Source organism: Cydia strobilella, chromosome 18 (genome assembly GCF_947568885.1).
Source record: "Cydia strobilella chromosome 18, ilCydStro3.1, whole genome shotgun sequence".
NCBI classification, from domain to species: domain Eukaryota; kingdom Metazoa; phylum Arthropoda; class Insecta; order Lepidoptera; family Tortricidae; genus Cydia; species Cydia strobilella.
Window position 1 is genome coordinate 13817875 of NC_086058.1, and position 14418 is coordinate 13832292.

General features: G+C 38.8%; 1 protein-coding gene across 1 annotated transcript in view; it reads left to right on the forward strand.

The window, feature by feature from the left end:
- The window catches only part of LOC134749608 (E3 ubiquitin-protein ligase Nedd-4), a 45669-nt gene that overhangs the window by 29406 nt on the left and 1845 nt on the right, over nt 1-14418 (forward strand). The window contains exons 9-18 of the mRNA XM_063684627.1: nt 212-293; nt 3021-3119; nt 4704-4826; nt 6580-6704; nt 7320-7461; nt 8463-8672; nt 10219-10325; nt 12000-12133; nt 12842-13070; nt 13439-13608. Coding sequence (XP_063540697.1) covers nt 212-293; nt 3021-3119; nt 4704-4826; nt 6580-6704; nt 7320-7461; nt 8463-8672; nt 10219-10325; nt 12000-12133; nt 12842-13070; nt 13439-13608 — 1421 coding nt within the window. The remainder of the gene's footprint in view (nt 1-211; nt 294-3020; nt 3120-4703; nt 4827-6579; nt 6705-7319; nt 7462-8462; nt 8673-10218; nt 10326-11999; nt 12134-12841; nt 13071-13438; nt 13609-14418) is intronic.

The following is a 14418-nucleotide window of genomic DNA, read 5'->3' on the forward strand; positions in this document are numbered from 1 at the left end:
ACCGTGTATATAGCGCCGAGCGGGTTCCCGGCACTCGACGTGTTAACAGGACTGCAACCATAGAATAAAGAACTGCAACCGTCCTTAGTGGAGTGGGAATAATCACGTATCGTATAATGCCACCTTAACTCGCCCAAAAGCATCCTTTGTAAATTATGCCTTATGGCACAGTATGAGAGTTGATGTTAGCCTGACGCTTAGTTTTCCACAGGACGAAACTGATAACCAGTCGACGGACAGTTCGAGGAGTACCGCCAGCAGTCAACAGAGCCAGAATATACCCAATAGTGATGGTAAGACAAATTGAAATTAAAACTAAACTCTTTTTAAAATAAATTATTAAAGTTACCAAAAAAAAAAGAAAAGTGTTTATTATAGTTGGTCAAGCAAATCTTGTCAGTTAATAGGAACGAAAAAAAATATACTCATCCTTTTCTTTTGGGTGCTAGTAATAGTGTAAGACAAAGATAGTATGATTCTCTCTGTCTATGTTTGAAATGAGACAGTCATTTGACAAACTATATATGTCTTTCTCACGGAGTAGGATGGAGATGGCAAGTGGGCGTTCCCGTCTATCCGACAGTTAGTAGCGACCGACTCACTTTATGCACAGACTATGCTCAGTTGTTGTGTAAACTTCATGCTCGAATGACATTCACGTAGTACGTACGCTCGTCTAACAAAAATTGATAATTAAATTTAAAATGCCGTATTGTGCAGTATTAAGCTGCAGAAATCACAGCGGTTTAAAAAATCTTTCACGTGGAGGTATTTCCTATCACCGGTGGTTATTTATTTAAATATAATCCAATAAATACGAAAAATCTGTTTATTTTGCATTATTTAGGAATGTTCGTTAAGTAAATCTATATTTTATCAGTTAGAACTTAGAGTTCACAATCCTTTGTCACTATTCTTTACGTTTATCTGGAATATTCGCTATCCTAAATGTCAAATAACTTCGCTACTCAGATGCTGCGCAATGTCGATATTTATATCGATAAAGTTAAAGTTACGATATTTCAAGTTTGATGTTTGGTTCTGTGATAAATTATTATTTTAGACACGTTTCTAATTATTATTTGGGATAATCAATGTCTTAGTAAATATGGCAGCTCTGGTCATCAAGCACTAAGTTAAGTCGGGGTCATTTCATGGTAACCTTTCAAACCTTCGTATTCCTTTACATACGTTTTTGTTTTTTACACCCATCATATTTTCATCGTTAATATAATTAGACTAGGTACTTAATGCACTTATGCGTACAATGCATGCAATGTGCCATGAATAAACGTTTTATATTTTCTATTTCTTTATTATTAATTATTGTAGGTTACCACAAGATGCCGATATTAAAAATAAATGGGTCAATGCTACTGGGCAAGAAAATTAGTTTCCGCAAAAATATAGCACCATTTGCTAGGAGCATTTCTTAGAGAAAGATTTCTGGGGATAAAATTGCCATACATCTCATCTAGCGTCCACACGCCTAAAACTTAGTTACTAATTTAGTAATTATTAGTGACATTCGGGCTCACTTAATTAATAAAAAGTGTTCCGTACCACGCAAACTAGCGTGAAATATTGGAATTTTGCCGCCCCCCTTCCTGATTTGATAGGTCACAATCTTACAATCAAATCAAGTGGGATCGATGAGCCAGTTTCATGTATGCTTTCACACCATACAATTAATTTGACAATTTAATCAGGTTGTCCCGTCTAGATTGGCCTTAAATGCTGCTACAAGTAAATATATTGTTAAAGACGAATACTTACCTATGTAAGTAATTGCAGATTTGTTATCACAAAATAACAGCAATACCGAGTTAATAGACCTTTAAAGAACTATGATTTTATCTGTTTGACTTTAAGATATATTTAATGTTCACATTAACAACCTAGTTGGTCAATTAATAAGAAACAAATTTCTAGTTAGATATTTGTTGTACTGTACTACATATTATTTTTCATACAATCACGATTATCACTACCTATATTATAATCATAAATAAAGTATCATCTAAATGTGTTAAAACATACGGTAATGAAATATCAATACCTAACTGAACACACAAATATCGATAAAACACTCCGATTACACTGTCCCCTCCCTATATCGTCGAATGGAAAGAAGTTCCAACGGTTAGCTACTCGCAGGCGTGTAGAGGTCTCGAAAACACCAGTGTAACGTGATCGTGAGATCCGTAACAAACCATGCGTAATTAGACCTTACTTATACTGGTTTTTTAGCCCTTTTCGCCTGTAATAAGTAAGTGATTTTAAAATTATATAAAATAACGCCATCTGGTGTTGAGTAGTTGTATTAGGTGAACGTTGAGCGAGCTTTTGTGAGATGAATGAGATAATGAAAGAGTCGTATGTCATATAGCTTTGACATTATAATTTAAACCGTCACTCATGTAGCCTACAGTTGATATTCGTTCGAAAAATGTCCACCGGTAATAACTTTTTGGTATGGAAAGTTGCTACGAATCAGAGCAATTTTGTAAGTGTGTGACGTATTTTAACGTGGCTATGAATGTGTGAGTTTAGCGACACTGGTTTTCATACTAAATAGGAGTCATTTCACATCCACTAGTTTATTAATTCGTGGTCTTTCTCTTAATTCTTTATCAGAAATTATTTAAATTGATTTTAAATGTTGCCATGTATTTTAGTTAGTTTCATTTGTGACGTCACCATTAACAATCTATTTGCATTTTTAGGGTTCCGTACCAAAAGTGTAAAAACTGGACCCTATTACTAAGACTCCGCAGTCCGTCTGTCCATCCGTCCGTCTGCCTGTCACCAGGCTGTATCTCATGAACCGTGATGACAGATGACAGATGATGTATTTCTGTTGCCGCTATAACAACAAATACTAAAAAGTACAGAACCCTCGGTGGGCGAGTCCGACTCGCACTTGTCCGGTTTTTTAAACCAAAATTGTTAGTCCTGCGGTGTCCCGTCTAGGCTATAATTATGGAACTTCAAGGGTTTAAGCTAACACTCCTGTCCAGGTTTACCACAAGGCTGGAGTATGCAGCGAGCGCCCAATGGCAGGATATTCTTCATCGATCACAACCAGAAGACCACCACATGGATAGACCCCAGAACAGGTACCCCTACCTCTTCTGTATGAGTGACATTGTTTTTGTATGAGTGTCAGAGAATAAAAGGTCAATGTGAGGAAGTACGTCTATAGTGAAAAATCATTTTATAAAGCTTTAAGAGCCCATCACTGTGCACACTAGCGCCACTGCTAAATAATTGTGATTATTTAAATTTAACGATAAATATTTAAAAAAGGAGGCCGCTACGTACTTTATTTTGTATTTAAGTACCCTTTGAATACATCAAACTAGTTTTTATGTTGCTGGATTCGTCGATCTATGAACTCAAAACAAAAACGGCCGTTTTAACTGGACGTATAGATTGACGAATCTAGCAACGTTAAAACTATTAAAATCCCATGCCATAGCCATGTCAGATTAACTTCAGTCCATACATTGTGTATGACCATTGGCCGACTATTTTCGACAGAGGGGAACGCCTGTTAATGGCTACTCCGTTTGGTTATATCCTCCTAGTTTTATCTAGTTGAAAACGTATGGATACAGGTAAACAAGAAAAACAATTCCCCGTTTCAGAAAACCACTTATCCCTGCATTGCTCTTAACCTCGTAAGGCCCAATGTGCATTACAATGTACACTCCGTTTCAATCTAATTTGAACCTTACATTAACTTAATTAAATAGTATTTCTTTTGTTTCAATGTTTTCTAAAACAAACTAAAGTCACCCTAATCTTCTATACAACAAGGTTTAAATTAAAAATAGAGAAACTTTGTTAGGTGGGCCTTACGAGGTTAAAGGTCTCGGATGAGAGTGGTATAGGGTTTTAATTGGTAAATACATTTTGTAAAACTACTAGGTAAAATCTATAACCGAGTCTCTGAAGGCATAAAAACTGCGAATAGCTACAATTCTTTCGTACTCAAACTTAAAAAATACCAAGTCTGTGCTGCCTTTTACTCGTTAAACGAATTCTTCTGATAGGAATAGAATGTCACATGAGTCCTGCATATTTAAATCATTATAATATTATATATAATAAACATTTGGTTAATAATGTGTACCGAATTTATAATAATGCATTGTAATTTTAATAATTTAATGTATGTGAATAATAATGTAATTTAGAATAGCTTTGTAAATTACTATGACGTGTCAAATTTTAATTTTATTAAGAACTGTAATAGATGTCATATATTAAAGAAAAAGTGACGAAGCCCTCCAGTGGTGAAGGCCGGATTCGAACCGGCGTCTTTAGCTATCGCGGCTAACGCCATGAACCCCTAGGCCACCTCGCCACGGCGGTGCCCGTCCGAATTTCTCGACTATATGCCATCTTAATAAGACTAGGCGTCTTTGACCAGCTCTAAAGGCAAGCAGTGCGCGCTTGCACCTCCTAAACGAACTCCTTACGGATTTACGTTGTAGCAAGAGAGACTGGTGCTGCCATCTATGAACAAGTTGCTTTTTCTTTTTCTTTAATATATTACATCTATTACAGTTTTTAATTTATATATAGTAGTGTGACTACTTAAAAAAAACACATCAAAATATTTAATAAAATAATTTGATTTGTTCCCAAACTTGTTTAATTTTATTAATAAATGATTGTATTGTATTGTATTGTAGGGTGCGCATCTCATCTACCAGCGGTAGCGGCGGTGGGAGCGGAGGCGGACGAGTTAGGCGCCCTTCCCGAAGGTTGGGAGGAGCGCGTTCATACCGATGGACGGATCTTCTTCATCGACCACAGTAAGTAATTCTTAGTTGAGGAGTGTCTTTCCAAAAGGGCTTATTTTTCTATGAAATCCATACAAAAATAAACCCTTTTACCCTAAAAACTGTAATAGATGTCATATGTCATAGAAAAAGTGACGACGCCCTCCAGTGGTGAAGGCCGGATTCAAACCGAAATATTTAATAAAATAATTTGATTTGTTCCCAAACTTGTTCCTTTTACCCTACTTAAAGGGTTTATTTTTGTATGGATTTCATAGAGAAATAGGCCCTTTTGAAAATACACTCCTTAGTTATTGTGACGTAAATGTACCGCGTGCACTCTTTTAACTCCATTTCGAGATCAGTGTTTGCTGTCTCATTCTGAAACGGCAGCTCTCAACCAGCCTAGACGGCAGTCACCCAACCTACGAAACTGTAGGTCCTGAGTTAGAACCATAAGCGCATTTACTTGTGTGAGGAACAGTAGGCTTAACAAACCCGTCTCTTTCTAATCAATACACATGTAAAAAGGCGGGATAACGCAAGGAAGATGGTAATAGATAGATAGATAGATAGATTTTTATTCGGTATTAATCATACATTGTCAATTACATAATAAAGTCCCCCCTCCCCCCGGGTAGAGTTCGGTTGCACTGTAGTTGCTCTCCGCGTATTTATTCAATATTTCGGCAAAATGTCGACGAAAGTGCTTGAAAACCTGATACGCGAGTTGCAAAAGACCGTAACATCACTCGTGAGTAAAGTGAACACACTCGAAGTAAAAGTAACTGAGCAAAATTGCATTTTATTCGACCGGGTAACGAATATTTGTCAGTTGTGTAAGAACAATGACAGCGGTTCAAAAGTAAACTGCCAATCACCATCGACTACGTCTGCACCGCCAACGCAACCCGCGCCAGCACTAGCGCCTGCGCATGCGCAGACTGTTAAATCCCAACGACCCCCGCGCCTAGCGAAGACAAGTGCAGCCGCAAGCATAAGTAAGCTCTCGAGTGGGACAAAGAAAGGAAACGTCACTCCGATCCAACGAGAGGTTCCGAAGCATGACGAATCGCCTGATGTTCGGGACTCCGATATTAGCCGAAATGTAACACCGGTTGTGGCCATAAAAACAGCGCTTACGCCGCTAATAAACGACTCGCCGCTCGGCAACAATTCTATTTTGAGCAATGACAAGGACTTGCTGCAACAAACAGAGGATGATCATGCTAATATGGATGTGGGTGACCAGCAATGGAGAAAACACACTAATAAAAAGAACAAGAAACGGAAGTCTATAGTAGTGGGAACCTACAATAGTTATAAAAAGACGGGTAGTACAAATAAAAAAAGTCTACCTCGTGCGTGAAATATGAAATGATCTTTATAATCTAAGTATACGGGTGAAATTTTAACCACCGTTCATACGTAGTGACTTTATAGATCATACTGAACAACTTTCATTATGGGACCAATGACGAAATCGTGAAAAAAAATTTGGCTGTTTCATACATTCCGGCTGATGTGATGCCGCTGATTTCTATGTGACAGGCAAAAAAATTTTTCGCGATTTAGGCATTGGTCCTATAATGAAAGTTGTTCAGTATGACCTATAAAGTCATAGAGTATGAACGGTGGTTAAAATTTCACCCTTATTTATAATGTAATTTAATTATATAATAAATGTATTATGTAAGTGCTTTGTATCTTGCATATTATGATGGAAAAAAAAATACAAATAAGGGCAAAGATACGTACATTTTTTAATTATGCATTTCTGACACAGATACGCGAACGACGCAGTGGGAGGACCCCAGATTGTCCAACCCTCAGATCGCGGGACCCGCCGTGCCTTACTCCAGGGACTATAAGCGCAAATACGAGTACCTGAAAAGTCAATTACGCAAACCGGTACGTCATTCTCTTTATTGTACATAACTATTAAATTAAAAAAAAAAAAACCTACGCTATATGCCAAAAAAATCCACAAAAATGCCTTACATTATTTTGGGAAAAGAGTGGATACTCTTCAAACTGCTGGATCGATATAAACTTTATATAACACTTTAAACTCTCGCGTTTTGTACAGTCGCCATCAGATATATCGGAGCGGCCGAGGTGCTCACAAATCTGAACACGCATCTATTGTCATGGCGCTAGGTGCGTGTCCAGATATTTTTGAGTCCCTCGGCCGCTCCGATATATCTGATGGCGACTGTACCTAGACATAGTTAATGTTATTACCGGGTCTAACGCGATTAAATTTCATTATTTTACCTTTTTTTTCGACGTTTCAGCTAGGTTGCACTAGCTGGGGTCACGGAAGACTGACGTCCCAGCAAAATGTCAATTGAGATTTTGGTAAACATTCTAAACTACCCGACATTAGTTTATATAAATGTTCGGAGTAAACAAATGTATCTACCCGTTTCTATTTGAAGTTTATTGTCCACGGCACGACACGCAACACTAACAATAAATCAAATCGCGTTAGACCCGGTAATGACATTATATTTTGTATTACAGAGCAACGTCCCCAACAAGTTCGAGATCAAGGTCCGGAGAAACTCCATCCTGGAGGACTCGTACCGCATCATCAGCTCCGTGAGCAGACTCGACCTGCTGAAGACCAAGCTCTGGGTCGAGTTCGAGTCTGAAGTCGGCCTGGGTAAGTCCACCAGGATAATTATTCCCGATTGCATTTATATTTCTCAATAGTAGATTGTTAACCAAGGGATGAAAGGCACTCATACCTGGCGAGGTATTTTGGCGCTCAAACGCAGTGAAAGCGCCAATAATCCGAGGCTGAAATGATGCCTTTCACCCGAATTAAAAACTCTACTTTCATTTCGAATACGAGGAAAATAAAATGCTTTTTTTTAAAACATGACATTAGTTTTACAGTATTTCTTGAGGGTACTTTCAATTAACAATTTAGGCAAAAGTATCGTTATTTATGGAATGGGGAGTCAAATATCAGAATGGAAATTGTATGACAAATCCATTTAAACTCAAAATTTAATTGCTTATCGTACAAAAATAAACATACTTCGAACGTAAAATGTTCTAGTGCAGACACGTATCATTTTCAGCACACCTTTTAGAACCACAATGACCCTCTTTCAGAGCATGACAAATGAAAAATACAATTTAGCACTATGAATTGAGGGAAATCCTTAAAAATCTGGTGTATTGGACTGCTCATGAAGACCAGAATGGAACTCCATAACGACAGTTATCTCAGAAGTAATTTTGGTGTTAACAATCGTGAGATGTATGCATCCCAGCGTGTTTTACTTTCCGCTTCAAAAGGATTTTCAGTAAGAGTAATCCAAAAGATACATTTTTGTAATAAAAAGTGGATTGAACTGGATTGAAGTGTATTATGCATTTTTGCGCACATTTGCCTGTTTTAAATTTTAAATCACTACATAGTATAAAACAAAGTCGCTTTCTGCTGTCTGAATGGATGTCCGTCCCTATGTATGCTTAGATCTTTAAAACTACGTAACGGATTTTAATGCGGTGTTTTTAAATAGATAAGAGTTATTCAAGAGGAAGGTTTATATGTATAATACATCAGCATTGCACCCGTGCGAAGCCGGGGCGGGTCGCTAGTTTAATATACAGCGTTAGATTATCAAGTCATCAAGACCTTTTTTTCCCCAGATTACGGCGGCTTAGCCCGCGAATGGTTCTTTCTCCTCTCAAAAGAGATGTTCAACCCCTACTACGGCCTCTTCGAATACTCCGCCATGGACAACTACACCCTCCAAATAAACCCCAACAGTGGGGTGTGCAACGAGGAACACCTCAACTACTTCAAGTTTATAGGGAGAGTGGCTGGCATGGCGGTGTATCACGGGAAACTGCTAGACGGTGAGAAATTAACCCTATTCCAATATGACAAAGTTCAGAATACTTTGCCATTAAACTACACCCTTCAAATATACCCGAACAGTGGGGTATGCAGCGAAGAACACCTCAACTACTTCAAGTTTATAGGGAGAGTGGCTGGCATGGCGGTGTATCACGGGAAACTGCTAGACGGTGAGATATGAACCCTATTCCTTTATATTAATGCTCAAAATACTTCGCCATGCATACTACGCCCGTCAAATAAACCCCAACAGCGGGGTGTGCAACGAGGAACACCTCAACTACTTCAAGTTTATAGGGAGAGTGGCTGGCATGGCAGTGTATCATGGGAAACTGCTAGACGGTGAGAAATGAACCCTATTCCATTATGATAAAGCTCAGAATACTTTGCCATTAAACTACACCCTTCAAATATACCCCAACAGTGGGGTGTGCAACGAGGAACACCTCAACTACTTCAAGTTTATAGGGAGAGTGGCTGGCATGGCGGTGTATCACGGGAAACTGCTAGACGGTGAGAAATAAACCCTATTCCATTATGACAAAGCTCAGAATACTTTGCCATTAAACTACATGCTTCAAATAAACCCCAACAGTGGGGTGTGCAACGAGGAACACCTCAACTACTTCAAGTTTATAGGGAGAGTCGCTGGCAATTGGCATGGCGGTGTATCATGAAAAACTAAACTTATAAGAAGCAGGGACACGACAATGACATGACGTCGTACCACGCGCCGATTCCGCCTAAACAATTCCCGTGAACAGGGAATAGAAGGTGCCACACCTGTTCTACTCTTGAATATTAAACTGTGCAAAATTATTAGTTATTTATTAATCATTAACGAGTGGCAACTTTTGCTTTCATATCTGTGTAAGTATCAGTCTGGTATTAGGGCGTTTTTATCAATAAATATTGAACTCTTGCCCTGGACGAGTCCTCTTTGGTCGGGCATAGCTGGGCGTTTTCTAAAATAAATATTGAAAACCTGATACTTTCAAATCTGGACATTCTTGGGTTCATTCTACTCAGAATCAACAGCATCCTCCATCCTGCCATTAAAAAAACATGTCCCAAAATGTCCATTCTATTACGTCACGTTTAGTTTTATTTTATTTTTTAATTTGTATGTGCGTGACGTAGTGGAATGCACAATTTTCATACAAATTTTTGGGACATTTTTTTAATCGTCAGGATTGAATATGCTAGTGATTCTGAGTTGAATGAACCCAAAAACACCAGGAACTGTAAAAATCAGGTTTTTAATATTTATCCTCGTAAGGCCCACCATACAAAGTTTCCCTATTTTTAATTTGAACCTTGTTGTATAGAAGATTAGGGTGACTTTTTTGTTTTAAAAAACATTGAAACAAAAGAATAGAATAGAATAGAACATTTTTATTCAACATCACATGAAAAGAAATGCTACATAATTCAGTTAGTGTAAGGTTCAAATTAGATTGAAACAGAGTGTACATTGTAATGCACATTGGGCCTTACGAGGTTATTTTAGAAAACGACCATTAATGAATATATGTCTGTGTGCAGCGTTCTTCATCCGTCCGTTCTACAAGATGATGGTGGGCAAGACCATCGAGCTGCAAGACATGGAGTCCGTGGACCTCGAGTATTACAACTCGCTCATGTGGATCAAGGTGGGTGTCTGTTATCTATATATATAAACGTAAAAGTCCTGACTGACTGACTGACTCACTTAAATCAACGCCCAGCCCAAACCGTTGGACCTAGAGAGCTGAATTTTTCACAATAGGTAGTTTTTATAACGTTAGTATCCACTAAGAAGGGGTTTTTCAAAATTCATCCCCTAAGGGGATGAAATGAGGGTCTAAAGTTTGTATGGGGTTCAAGTTTTGTTTTAAGCTATAAATTCGAACCTTGGGTAAAAGATATATTATTAAAAAACAAGAAAACTCCTTTCAGCGTTTTTGCAAAGTCATCCCCTAAGGTTGGTTGATTGGTAGGAGCATAGAGTAACATATACTAGAGCGGTACTGTCATAGTAAATTTTGTAACCCCAGTAAATTCACTGCCATCTGTCGACACACTTTAAAACTAAAAATAAAGATTTATAAAAATACGATAAAATTTATTTAAATATAGATAAATGACTTCCAAGTTAAGAAAGATTAGATGGCTTCCAAGCCATAATCCGGAAACGAACAGCTTCCATTATGCGCCGAGTGCGTGGGAGCTCCAACAGCATCCTGAGTCTGGTGGCAGACAGGCTAGATTGTCCGATAGCTGGACACTGGCATAGTCTGCATGTTAATATTTAAACTTAATTTTAGCGTTGACATTTAAATTTATTTTTGACTGCGCATAATGAATTACTATTAATTTTTAATCTTAATTTTAGTATTATTATTATTATTATTTTTTAATCAGAATTTAATTAATCTATTATTATTAGTACCAGTATCCATTGTTATGATCAATCTATTAAATTTAAATGTCAAGATTTATTTATTATTCATTTTAACATAATTTTAATTTTATAATTTTATTTTAATTCTTATTATAATTGCAACTGTTATCTTATTGTGTTATGCTTATTATGTATATGGACCAATGTTGTCTGCAATAAATGATAAATAAAAAATAAAATAAAAATAATAAATGTTTTTTTTTTTTTGCAATAATTATTTTTATGATTTTGACCCATGTTCTTTCACTGATATGCGTTTAAATTGTTAAATAACAAACGAAACCGTCAACGCCATCTATACGACAGTAGGCCAAAACTAGTAGCGCCCTCGGATCGAGAATTAAATTTTCTTGATTTTCGAGGCATGTTTTTTCCTTAGACTGTATCCATCTATTACGGAGTTATATCTATCTTTGGTAGGAGAAAAAGGGGTTGAAAGTTTGTATAGAGATCAAAAATTTTATCAAATGCGGGACTTAAAACTTTGTATCATGGTCATGCTGGTCCATGTCGACGGCGGGCGTCCCTGGCCCCTCTTTTTCTCCGGCAGGTTCAGAGCTTTTTTGGCAACGTACTCTTCACCCCTTCGTATCATCTTCGCATCACTCATATTTTCATATACAACTGCGAAAATAGTGTTTCAGTTTAGTTACTGTTCGATCTCTTTAACATTTCCTTACACGGCGGGAAGAAGTTGATGAGATATTTTATTGAAGAAATTTGAACTTAAAATAGAATTACATAAGGTTAAAATTTCTTCAATTTTTTCCCGCGACATCAATTTCCCGCCGTGTACGGATTTATCTCATAATACAAACTGACCTTGCTGTAGGATTTATTATATTTGTGTAAAAATATACTGATTGTAATATTTATTTTTTAGGAAAACGACCCATCAGAATTGTACCTAACGTTCTCCGTGGACGAGGAACAGTTTGGAAAGACTATCCAACGCGAACTGAAGCCAGGGGGCGCCAACATCTCCATCGACAACGATAATAAGGATGAGTACATCAAGTTAGTATCATATACCGGGTGGGGCCTATTTTTTTAGCCTATTAGAGTCGCACTGCTGGGCGAAGGCCTCTCCCCTGATTCTCCATAACTCCCGATTTTGTGCTTCCTCCGGCCAGTGATAAAGGAAGGTGTTAAAACCGTCTCGCCATCTTCTCCTGGGCCTACCCCCGCCCACGCTTCTTACCTGGCCTCTTCTTTTCTTGGGGCCTGTGATACGAGCAAATAATTAAAATATAGATTTACCATCGCCCACACTAACTGTACAGTCGCCATCAGATATATCGGAGCGGCCGAGGTGGTCACAATATCTGAACACGCACTCTAACGCCCTGACAATAGAGGCGTGTTCAGATATTTGTGAGCACCTTGGGCGCTACGATATATCTGATGGCGACTGTACATCGGTGGACATTATGCCTTTTGTACTAAGGTTCACCGATGTACAGTTAGGAGTTTCGCTGTTTGTACTCCTCAAACGGTGACAATTTTGATTAATAACTTTCAAAAATTATAAAAAGAGGATGGATGTAAGTCATGTGACGAGAAAAGTATTACGAGTGAATCTGGAGGGAGACACGAGAGGAAAACCGAGTAAAAAATCGGCCAAGTGCAAGTCGGACTCGCGCACCGAGGGTTCCGTACATTACACAATTTAAACAATGTATTTTTTATGTGAAACGTGAGTGAAAGGTAAATTACGGTTTACAGATTGGTGATCGAATGGCGCTTCGTGAGTCGCGTCCAAGAGCAAATGTACGCGTTTCTCGACGGCCTCGGGGGTCTCGTGCCCCTCCCGCTGCTCAAGATCTTCGACGAGCACGAGCTGGAGCTGCTGCTGTGCGGCATCCAGCACATCGACGTGCGCGACTGGCGCGCCAACACCCTGTATAAGGGCGACTACCACGCCAACCATCTCGTCGTCCAGTGGTTCTGGAGGGTGAGTCATATGTTAGGACTTCTTGCAGGACATCTACAACGACCGGTCGTAACACACTAGCAGCGGGGAACACTCGGGGTCGCAGAAAGAGAAAGAGAGGGATAAGACATACACACCAACAGCGGAGAGAAATAGAGGGAGATATAGATAGACAGAGAGAGACACACTTATACTTTAACAATTTACACATACCGTGACAGAGATAACATTACTACTACCACGTTTGTATGGAGAAGCAGCCGTCCCCTTTCCTCTTAACAGTCCAGTGCGCGACATCTACTTCTCATCTATAAAACTCAAGGCACTGTTTTCAACTCTTCTGCTAATATTTTTATTTTATTTTATTAATTAAGTGTATATTGTTACAGGTGGTTCTATCTTTCTCCAACGAAATGCGTTCCCGACTACTACAATTCGTGACGGGTACCTCCCGAGTACCCATGAACGGCTTCAAAGAACTATACGGGTCCAACGGACCCCAGCTCTTCACTATAGAGAAGTGGGGAGCGCCTGATAACTATCCCCGAGCTCATACATGGTAAGATACTTACTTGTTGAAAGTCACCTTGTATATCATACAGGGTGTATGACGAGCGAAAGATGCCCTACGGTCCCAACAGATAATAATACTTACTTGTTGAACGTCACCTTGTATATCATGCAGGGTGTATGACGAGCGAAAGATGCCCTACGGTCCCAACAGATAATAATACTTACTTGTTGAACGTCACCTTGTATATCATGCAGGGTGTATGACGAGCGAAAGATGCCCTACGGTCCCAACAGATAATAATACTTACTTGTTGAAAGTCACCTTGTATATCATACAGGGTGTATGACGAGCGAAAGATGCCCTACGGTCCCAACAGATAATAATACTTACTTGTTGAAAGTCACCTTGTATATCATACAGGGTGTATGACGAGCGAAAGATGCCCTACGGTCCCAACAGATAATAATACTTACTTGTTGAAAGTCACCTTGTATATCATACAGGGTGTATGACGAGCGAAAGATGCCCTACGGTCCCAACGGCCTCCGAAATGTCAAAACTGAAATTGAACTTTAAGCAGATGCACGTAGGTCTATGTTGCCCTGTGGTCTTTGACCGATTATTCCGTCTTTGGCGTTGGACCTGCGGTGTCGATATAACCGTCTTTGGCGTCCAAAAGGTTAAACTTTTCTTTCATCGGCACCTTTTCTTATGTCATACAGGGTGTCTATGGACGAGCGAAAGATGCCCTACGGTCGTAACGGCCTCCAACTTTTCACCTTTTATTTACGTTTACAACACTTAACCTTGCACTCGTTCACGAACACCTTGTATATAATGCAGGACTTGAACGGC